The following is a 10,710-nucleotide window of genomic DNA, read 5'->3' on the forward strand; positions in this document are numbered from 1 at the left end:
AAGGGAGGAAGGAAGGAAGGAAGGAAGGAAGGAAGGAAGGAAGGAAGGAAGGAAGGAAGGAAGGAAGGAAGGAAGGAAGGAAAGGAAGGAAAGGAAAGGAAAGGGAAGGAAGGGAGGAAGGGAGGGAGGAAGGAAGGAAGGAAGGAAGGAAGGAAGGAAGGAAGGAAGGAAGGAAGGAAGGAAGGAAGGAAGGAAGGAAGGAAGGAAGGAAGGAAGGAAGGAAAGGAAGGAAAGGAAGGAAAGGAAGGAAGGAAGGAAGGAAGGAAGGAAGGAAGGAAGGAAGGAAGGAAGGAAGGAAGGAAGGAAGGAAAGGAAGGAAGGAAGGAAGGAAGGAAGGAAAGGAAGGAAAGGAAGGAAGGAAGGAAGGAAGGAAAGGAAGGAAGGAAAGAAAGGAAAGGAAGGAAGGAAGGGAGGAAGGAAGGAAGGAAGGAAGGAAGGAAGGAAGGAAGGAAGGAAGGAAGGAAGGAAGGAAGGAAGGAAGGGAAGGAAGGAAGGAAGGAAAGGAAGGAAGGAAGGCAGGAAGGAAGGAAGGAAGGAAAGGAAGGAAGGAAGGAAGGAAGGAAAGGAAGGAAAGGAAGGAAAGGAAGGAAAGGAAGGAAGGAAGGAAGGAAAGGAAGGAAAGGAAGGAAAGGGAAGGAAGGAAGGAAGGAAGGAAGGAAGGAAGGAAGGAAGGAAGGAAGGAAGGAAGGAAGGAAGGAAGGAAGGAAGGAAGGAAGGAAGGAAGGAAGGAAGGAAGGAAGGAAGGAAGGAAGGAAGGAAGGAAGGAAGGAAGGAAAGGAAGGAAAGGGAAGGAAGGAAGGGAAGGAGGGAGGGAGAGAGGAAGGGAGGAAGGGAAGGAAAGAAGGAAGGGAAGGAAGGAAGGAAGGGAGGAAGACCTGAGATACAGATAGTGACCAAGCATCACCAGAGGAACAAGGTCCACATCTTATTCCCACCCTGAAACAAAGGGGGAAGGTTTGCTAGGCATCGTGAGCCACACAATGTGAGTGTAACCAACATGGTTCTGCTTTTCTTGACTAGGAACATCTGTTACAAATATCTGCATTTTCCCCCAGTGGGTGGAGGAGGCGGGAGAGAGAAAATAAGCGCTTGTTAGCTGGGGGGACAAAGTGAGCCAGTGCACATTGAGAGCAGCATCTTTCCGGGTGTAACGGAGCTGAGACAGTGGGGGTTTACTTAGTGAGGAATGCAAGCTGATCTAACATGAAATGGGACGTCCCTGGGCCGTGGGCACTGAGAAGCAGGAAGGATTCCTACTGGGAATTCCCCCTGGGAAGAGTTCCTAGGAGCAGACGGAGGATAATTTACCTGCAACTCCAGGGACACCACAATAAACCCACTGAAAACCCAGCGACGCCCATCGGCTCAGTGGTCAATTGTCACTCCGCAGATGTCACTGTGAAACACTTCCTGGCCCTTACCGGGAGGAAGATGGACATCAGAGGCCCACTGAGTCATGCATTTTCAGTCATGGTCAGAGTACTGTTTGTTTGGGCTGGTTTGCGCTTTGTAACAGGGGAGGGGAGGTTCTGTTGGGGTGGGAAGGGTCACTAGAAAGGGATGGCCACTACCAAGAAGAACCTCAAATAAAGCATTCTTAAGAGAACACCTTTGTAAAAGCTAGCTGCCAGCAGAGCGGCTCAGTGGATAGTGCCTCAGGCCTAGAGACAGGAGGTCCTGGGTCCCAACCTGACCTTTCCTAGTTGGACGACCCTGGGCAAGTCACTTAACCCTCATGGCCCAGCCCTGACTGCTCTTCTGTCTAGGAACCAGCACACAGGACAGATTCTAAGATGAAAGGGAAGCCGCCAGTTCTCTTGCCCGAGGGGTGACTTGATCCACCCCCGCACCCCACAGGTCACAGCCTCTGTATGGGCAGGGTGAGCAGACAGGACATTGTCTCCAGTGGATGGCCAGGCCTTGGGGACAAGCCTTCTCGACCGGGCCGATTCTCTGATGAAAGACCCCGAGCTCAGGACCAGGCCCCGGAACCCTTCCGGCTCGGGAGAACCCAGCAGGCCGGGAATCCCTGTGTCGTGGGGAGCCCAGGCTCACAGCCAGGCTATCGGGATGGCAGGGGAAAATGAATGAAAGGAAGCCTTCCTTCCCACGGTGCCAACGTGCTCAAACCCAAACAGGGTCTTCTAGGGACTCTTGGAGACGAGTGAGACACCAGCTGACCTGGGCCGGGTCATCCCTTCCGTTCCCTCCTCCGGAAAGTGAGGTTGGAGCAAGAAGCCTGCTTCCTCCGGGATTCCCTCCTGGCCCCCCTCACCTGAGTGTCATTGTAAACATTCACGACGTTGACAGGCCGGTGGGTGTCACAAATGAAGAAAATCGTGTCCTCTTCAGGCTGGAGCGTATCTAAGAGGTCAATGTTGGCCCCGCAGTTTATGAGAATAAAATAGTGGACCTGAAAGAGGAAAGCCGATGCCGTCAGGGCTGGGGGCTGAAGGCGGGGCCTCGGGAATCCCCCCACGTCAGAGCTAGCAGAAATTCTGGAGGGACGCCTGGCCCCGCCCCGCCCAAAGCAAGAATCACCTTGGCCCGAGACCCAACAGGCAAGGATGTCTCGCAGACTCCCTGGGGGGACTCACTACTTCCCAAGGCTGCCTCTATTTCCCAATTTACAGCCTCCCCACATTAGAGCTTCTGCCCTCAAGGACGCACAGAACAAGGGTAGCCCCTTGTGCCAAGGCCAGCCTCCAGATTCTGAAAGCCAGGCCGGGTCTGTGTCTTCTCTCAGGGCAGAAGCTCAAAGCTCATCGGCTCCAGGCGACCTTCCTCGGTGTGTTCTCGGGATGCCCAGAGCCCCCAGGGGTGAGCCAGCGAGGAAGCTGCCCTCACCTTTGTCCCCTGGACCCTGAGTGACTTTATTCAGAACACTGGAACCCCCTGAAAGTCAGGCTCAACGAGCTGGTGGGTGTTTTAGGTTAAAAAAAGAAACTTTTCTGTGTTCCAACCCTGGTCCGAGATCCTTCCCTGCCCCGGGGACTTTCAGACCCAAAGCTTGAAAATAAAAAGCGCCCTGTGTGCACGGTGAGTCTCAGGAGAACTGAGGCTAGAAAGAGAAGGGAGCCTCCTTTTTGCAGCCCAGGGAGTAGAGCCTAGACACTGGAGGACACTTGACGCGTGCTGAATCGTATTATTAATTGTATTATAAGATTATCAATTCCATCGCTAGCTCCTGGGAGCGTGCCTGTCCCTCAGGGGCTGCCCTGGCATTGCCGTGTGGCTTTGGGAGGGACCCGATCTCATCTGAGCCTCACAATCACCCGGGGGGAGGCCCCTTGGCTATGGTCACCTCCACTGGACAGGCAGCCCGCCTCCAGCTCTGCCGTTGTGACCTCTCTGTGCCACGGTTCAAGACAGAGTCCCAGGTCGGATCAAAGGCTCCTTAAGGACAGGCATGGGGGGCATTCTCTGTGTGAGCCCCCAGGGGCCACGGCCATATCGGGGGCCCCAGCAATGATGTGATGAACAGGCTGACCCGGAATTATAGCAGAAGCCCAAGTCCTTGGAAGTGACAGATGAAGCTTTAAAAATGACTTTTAAAAGGCATGTCTCCAGGCCTAGCACCCTATCCACTGAGCCACCCAGCTGCCCCCTCTGTTCATTTAAGGCACCCGTACCTGGTCTTTGTGTTCCAGAAATGAGGTTTCAAGTTCCTGCCACCCGGAAACAGGAACCAATGTGTACTGGACGTGGTCACACTGGAACAAGGCCTGGGCAGAGAAGGGCAGGAGTGGTTGACAGGCAGTGACCATCCCCCTCATTCACCCGCCCTGGAATGGGGCCACAGGCCAGAGGTGAGGAGGGAGGCCCAAGTGGCACCAAGGAAGGGGACCTCGTGCCCTTGTCTCCTCCCCCTCCTCTCTCCATCTGCTATTGAACATGAAAATGCTTCTTTTTCCTTCCTTGGAAAGGTCGCTCGTTATTTTATCGGTTTGGCTTATCCGTCTGCTCACACCGAAAGGGCAGAGCCAGCAAGGCCCTCAGAGCCCATTAGTCCAACTCGTGTGTGAGTAGAAGAAAGTCGCCCAATATCCCACCGAAGCAGGTATGTGGGCTTTACGCAGAGGCCTCCAGATGGGGCACAGAGAAGGGGGATAGAAGCCATCCCCTCCAGAGGCAGCCCGTATTCCCCTCGGGGGAATTGGGAATTAGAGGGGATTTTTTTACCCTGACCACAAGTGGATTTTCACTCTTAGTAGCTTTCCCACTGCTCCTGGTTCTACCTTCTGGGGCTAAACAGAGGAAGTTTTATCCTTCTTTATCTGAACCCTCGAAGAGAGCAATCAAAACACTTCCTTGCCTCAGTGTGCCAGTCTATGCATCCAGGTGGTCCCCCAAACCCATTATCATTTGTTACCCAACCTTCTAGGGATGAGCCTTCCCAGATTTAACTGGTCCAGGCCTGTGGCCAGGCCTGGGCTGGATAGTTTTCAGACTGGTAGAGCAGGCCAGAGGTTGGCTAAACCCCCCAAATCCCCACCTACAAGGCAGATAACCACAACGTTACCAAGTTTTGTCATTCAAACTAACAAGAACAGGCATTAAATTCCAGAAGTTTTGAAACTTGAAAATAGAAAGAACCATAGATTTTTTTCTCCTTTTGATTAGTTCCCAATCAAATTCTTTCCCCTAATTAATATTCTTTTCCTTTCTCTATGTCCCCATTATGAGAAAGAAAACAGGATCCACTTACCTGAAGAATTTTGCAAGCACACAACGCATCAACATCAGAAGCAACAAAGAGGAGGACCCGCTATAACAGGAAGAATGAAAGAAAAATAGATGAGTATAATGGCTAATATTGGGGAAGGAAGGAACAAAGGAAGGAAGGAACGAAGGAAGGAAGGAAGGAAGGAAGGAAGGAAGGAAGGAAGGAAGGAAGGAAGGAAGGAAGGAAGGGAGGGAGGGAGGGAGGAAGGAAGGAAGGAAGGAAAGAAGGAAGGAAGGAATGAAGGAACGAAGGAAGGAAGGAAGGAAGGAAGGAAGGAAGGAAGGAAGGAAGGGAGTGAGGGAGGGAGGGAGGGCAGGAGGGAGGAAGGAAGGAAGGAGGAAAGGCAAAGGCATTATTAATGGCTAACTAGGCATTAAGCATTGAGGTCCCAAATAGAAAAGCAAAGAAAGTTGCTGCCCTTTTTTTATTTTGAGTTTATTTTGAAATTAAATTAAATTTCATTTTCAAAGATCAACCTTCTTCCTCCCACTTCTTCCACCTCCAACAACTGGGAAAGCAAGAAAAAATAAAACTCCTATTACAAATATGGAGAATAAAGTAACAAAAAATGTCTGCCATGTCTAAAAAAAAATGGACGTCTCAATCTGCCCTCACAGTCCTTCAGCTCTGTCAGGAGCTAGGCAGCACATTTCATCATGAGTTTTCAAGAATTATGATGATAAGTCATTGTACTGATGAATTTCCAGATTCTTTGTCATGCATGTACATGCGTGCGCATGCGCACACACACACATGTTGTTCAGTCATGTCTTACTCTTTGTGATCCCATTTGGGGTTTTCTTGACAAAGATACTGGAGTAGTTTGCCATTTCCTTCTCCAGCTCATTTTACAGATGAGGAAACTGAGACAACCAGGGTTAAGTGACTTGCCCAAGGTCACCTAGCTCGAAAGTAGCTGAAGCTAAATTTAAACTCAAAAAGCTGTGTTTTCCTGACCCCAAGTCCAGTGCTCTAACCACGGCACCATCTATCACCTTGCTTCACATTTTATAGCTCTAATTTCATTTGACCCTTTCAATAACCCTGAGACAGAAGTGAAATTATTGTCCCCATTTTACAAATGAGGAAACTGAGGAAGCCAGTTATTAAATGACTTGCCTAGGAAGTTTCTGAGGCCAGGTTTAAACCCAGGAAGATAAGTCTTCCTGACTCTAGGCCTGGCCCATTTTCTACTATGACACTTAGCTGCGTACACACACACACACACAGGATATAGGATTAGCTCTTTGCTGCAAAGCAGGAGAAGTCCTACAAGGCAGGCAGGCAGGCAGGCAGGCAGGCAGGCAGGCGCACGAGGTCCCTCAGAGCAGAAAGGTTCCAGAACGTTGGGGATTTTCTACTCTCCTAGGGTGGACCTAGTGGGACAGTGATGCTCTCTCCTGTGGCTCTCCTTTGATCCAGCCTGGCCCGTGAAACCTGTGTATGCTGAGATGTTCCTGCAACAGCTGCTGAAGCCATCTGTCAGGGAGATCTCCCTCGCTTTGGAACCCTGGTCCTGATGACCTTCCTATCCCGCCACCTCCACTGAGGTTAGAGAAGTGCAGTGCATTGTGGGCACTGGGATCTTTAGGTAGAGAATAACTGCCAGTGTCGATACTGTCTCTGGAGTTAGCTTAGCTGTCCCCAACCCTTTTCACGGATCCCTTAGACAGCAAACTCAAGTGTCCTGTTAGGATACAGGGTCTGTGCTTATTAACTCGGGGTCTGGCTCTGCCTGCCCTGGGCTGCTCTGCCCTTCCCAACAAAACGATTGGCCTAATTAAACCAGTCAGCTTTAGTCGCCCATTTTCGTTATTTCAATGTGCACACGCACGTTTTCTATACGGACATCAGCAGGCATGCCGTCTGTTTGAATAAGCTAAGATCCAGGGTCTCCTGATTCCAGGCTTGGTGCTCGCTATGCACTGAGCCACCTTCCCGGCTCCCCTGGACAGTCTTGTGCGGTACCCCCAGTTAACAGGCAAGGAGCCTGAGAAGGAAGTTGAGAGAGGCCACCCAGGAGAGAGGAGGAGGAGAGAAGAGGATTGAGAAGATGCCCTTCGATTCAGCATCTACGAGGTTAAAGGTAACTGAAGCTGGGGAGGTAGGGGTTAGCCTTGGTTAGGAGTAAGGCCACCTCTTCAGAGACAGGGGCAGGAGGAGGGAAGAGGGAGTTCACAATAAACGACCTCCAGACAACATGAGGCTCTCAGGGTTCTCCGCTGAGAGGGTGAGAGGAGGGGAGGGCCTGAGAAGTTTAAGAAAGGATAAGAAGGTTTAAAGAGCCACCCTGGAGAGGAGGTGGGGGAGGTAATGAGGAAAGTGGAGTAGGATGGCCGGGCGGCAGTGAGGGCCCAGCGAGGGTTGTGGAACAAATCTCTAGAGGCCTCGCTGAAAATAATTGTGTGAGTTTCTCCACCTTGGCCCAGGAGCACATGGATAGGAGCCAAGGCAATGAATAGTGAGGCTAATTCAAGGCTGGAAGCCAGGTCAAAATTTGATTCCAAGTCCTTGCTGACTCCCAAACTCAGCATGGTAGACACGTGGGACGGGCTGCCAGTCCATGAAGTATTCACCATGAAGGCATCTTTGGTTCTCCCCAGCCTGGGCAGAGGGCCACCCTTCTTCCCTCAAAGAAATCCCCTCAGTGCCCTGGATCTGACTGCCTTGCCCAACAAGGTCTCGTTTCCCCTGAGGGATTATGAGCTCTTCTTGAAAGGAGATGACAGTCATCCCCAAAGCACAGAACACATGGCAGATATTCAGGTCTGGTCTCTGACCACAGCTGCCTCCTACCGTTAAGGCCTTTCCTGACCCCATCAGGGGGTTGTTACCTTCATTCCTCCCCTTGGGCTAGTTTTTAATTGCTTATCTAGCACGTGGACCAGGGTGCTCAGAGCATACAGAGCATGCCACCACCATCTATCTATCATTCCTTCACTCGGAAGGCAGCAGGTCAAGAGACTTGGCCATGAGGACCGTGTCCTGACTGACAGACACCAATCAAGGGACCCTGGGCAGGTCACTTCATCCAGGAGTGCCCTAGGCAGCCAGCTGAGTGTGATTATTTTGTTGTTTAGTCCTGCCTAACTAACTCTCCATGACCTCATTTGGCGTTATCTTGGCAAAGGCACTGAAGTGATCTGCCATTTCCTTCTCCAGCTCTAATAAATGAGAAAACTCAGGCCAACAGGGTTAAGTGACTTAACCAGAATCCCACAACTAGGAAGCGTCTGAAGCTGCATTTGAATGCAAGACTTCCTGAGTCCAAGCCTAGGGATATATCCACCAAACCACTGGACTGCCTCTAATTCCTAGAGGGAGTGTTCCCCTTGGAAAGTTCCCAATATCAGGAAGATCAAGGGTCTTGTCTTTCTGCCGAGGTCCTTTTCTGCCTGCTTCCATGTTGTTTCTTGTTAAATAGAATGGAATCTCCCTGGAGGCAGGGGCTGGTTCATTTCTGTCTCTGTATCCCCAAATGAAGGACGGTGTCTAACACAAAGCATATTCTCAATAAAAATTTGCTTAATTGCATCAAATTTATGAAAGAAAGCCCTCTCTTCAGCCACCTGGAAAAGCCTCTTCCCACTTCATAGGGGCATGAACATCATTCAGCATCAAGAAGAAGTCAGAGTTATCAACTGGTGGCACAGTGGGTAGAGCTTCAACCCTGGAATTAGGAAGACCTGAGTTCAAATTCAGCCACGGATACTTCCTAATTGTGAGATCCTGGGAAAAGCATTGAACTTCTGTCTGCTTGTTTCCTCAGTGGTAAAATGGAGATGATAATAAGACCTCTGGGCTCAAGGTTATTTGGGGAAGAAATATGGGACATTTGTAAATAAGCACAAACCAGAAACACTCTGGTGATGGTAGTGATGGTGATGCTGATGCTATTCTGAGGTAAAGAAGGCTCCCCAATAAGGAGAGCAGCAAAACAGGGTGAAATCTGGGGGTGGTATCCAACAGGGGAGAAAGTGAACAGGTTTTCTAACTGACTCTTTGTTGGGGGTGAAAGAGGGGAAGCCTGGAGGGGCCCCTGGGAGCAGCTCTGCCATCTTTCTCCTGCCTCTTTAGACAAAGAGTGGAATAGGGGTAGGAGGTGGAGCCTCCTGGGAAGGGAGCCCCAGAATAGCTCGAGGCAGATGGATAAGTTGGGATCTCCTGTGACCACCATACAATGGGACCATACAAAGCCCCTTCCCTCAAATAATATAGAACAGTAGAGGGGTAGAGACACTATGAGGAGTCATTACTGCAGAAGCAAGAGATCATGACTAGTTTCTTTAAGAAGCAACAGAGGCCAGGCTGGCTTGGAAACCAAGAAGACCTGGGTTTGAATTCTCCCTATTATTGTTGTTGGTGATTTGTCCACCCTTCAGTTTCAAACTGGTCCAATGTCACAGAGTGATGTCTTGACTTGCTGATGAATTGGATTTAAATGAGGCAGAGGTGCACAAAGTTATCAGCCTCTTTTCCAGAATCATCCAAGACTAGTGGCAGGACAAAAATCAGGAAGACTGATGGCTGAGGAGCTGGTAGATGACCTCGGCATCTCCCATGTCTGACCAAGTTCTAAAAGCTCCACAGATCCAGCTTCAGTCACCTTCATGGCCCTCGGTACAAACTGCTCTCATTCACCCACTCCCAGGTAGAAGTCTTCACATCCCTGGGACAGACACCCCATAACCTACTGCTGGGTTGGAGGCCTGTCAGTTACCCTCAATCTGGTTTAGCTCTCCTGTCAAGATGGTTTACCAGGGTGTCGATGAATAGTCCCAAGATGGGCTCAGTGGCCCTCTCACTAGAGGGGCTGGTCCTAGTGGAACCCCCATCCCTCCCTCCTTATGTTAGATATTGGTACTACCTCAGGGCCTCGGACAATCCTCAGTCTCTACAATGGCGAATGGGGGGCTGATCTGCACAGGGACAATGGCTCCTCACTGAGTGGCCCACACAAGCTCTTCCTTCCAGATTCACTGGACCTGACTCCCTTTCCCAGACTTTATGCGCAGGTCTGGCCAAGCCCCTGGATGTTCCTCCCACACTGGCTGTCTCCAAGCCTAGAACATACTCTCGACTCTTCTTAGAGCCCTTAGCTTCCCTAAGGTGCAGCTGGAGCATCAGAAACCATCTTGTCCTCTTCTACTGCCTAGCTACCAGCCCCTCTCTGCCACCTAGCCCTAGGCTCCAGCCTCCATAGGAGAAAACGCTCACAATCGCCCGTTAGACTGCTGAGCCCATGTCTGGACACTGCCTACTGGAGGGCTCCTCTCCCCAAGCTCGGACACTTCCCATCCGGGGCCCCTCCCAGTCCTGACATCTTTCATTCTATGTTCTAGTCCTCCCAGTTCTGACATTTCCCGTTCTAAGCTCCGACATACCCGGTTCTAAGGTCCCTCCCAGCCCTGACATCCCACGTTCTAGGTTCTAGCCCCTCTCCCATACTCCATGTTCTAGGTGCCCAGCCCCCCTCACCTCCGTCTGAATCACGTCATAGAAATCCCGGCGAAAGTCAGTCACAAACATGGTGCGGGCGGGAGGGCCGCGGGCTCCACAGAAGCTAATTCAGTCTCAGCCTCAAACTCCGACCCAGACTCGGAACCAGACTCGGACCTGGACCCAGGCTGGGAGTAGCAGCTGGAATCAGAGATACTCAACACTCGCGCCAAAATCGTCCTCCTTCCATTGGCTGCAGGCCGCTCACCAATCACTGCTGATACCGGAGAGGTTCTTCAATTTTGATTGGAAAAGCATGGAGAGGCGGGCCTTAACGTCGAGCCAATGGCCATTTAGACTGGCCTTCTTCATGCTCTAGCCGACCACGCCCCTCCCCGAGACAATTCATCTTCCGTGTCCTTGTTTTGTTGTGTGTACACTCATGCCGAAAGTTCACTGTCATCCCGGAAGTTTGACGCCATCTTTGTTTTGGGCAAACAATCTGATTTCCTGAGGACTTTACCACAGAAGAAATCGTATTCGAA

At 50.9% G+C, this 10,710-nt stretch overlaps 1 protein-coding gene across 1 annotated transcript in view; it reads right to left on the minus strand.

Moving 5' to 3' along the window:
* Positions 1-10,345, minus strand: part of CDC45 (cell division cycle 45) — a 32,910-nt gene extending 22,565 nt beyond the window's left edge. Inside the window, exons 1-4 of the mRNA XM_056821409.1 lie at positions 10,205-10,345; positions 4,709-4,768; positions 3,633-3,725; positions 2,276-2,413 (exon numbers count right to left, since the gene is read on the minus strand). Coding sequence (XP_056677387.1) covers positions 2,276-2,413; positions 3,633-3,725; positions 4,709-4,768; positions 10,205-10,255 — 342 coding nt within the window. The 5' untranslated portion in view covers positions 10,256-10,345. The remainder of the gene's footprint in view (positions 1-2,275; positions 2,414-3,632; positions 3,726-4,708; positions 4,769-10,204) is intronic.
* Positions 10,346-10,710: the final 365 nt, after the last annotated feature.

Source organism: Monodelphis domestica, chromosome 3, assembly GCF_027887165.1.
Source record: "Monodelphis domestica isolate mMonDom1 chromosome 3, mMonDom1.pri, whole genome shotgun sequence".
NCBI classification, from domain to species: Eukaryota; Metazoa; Chordata; class Mammalia; order Didelphimorphia; family Didelphidae; genus Monodelphis; species Monodelphis domestica.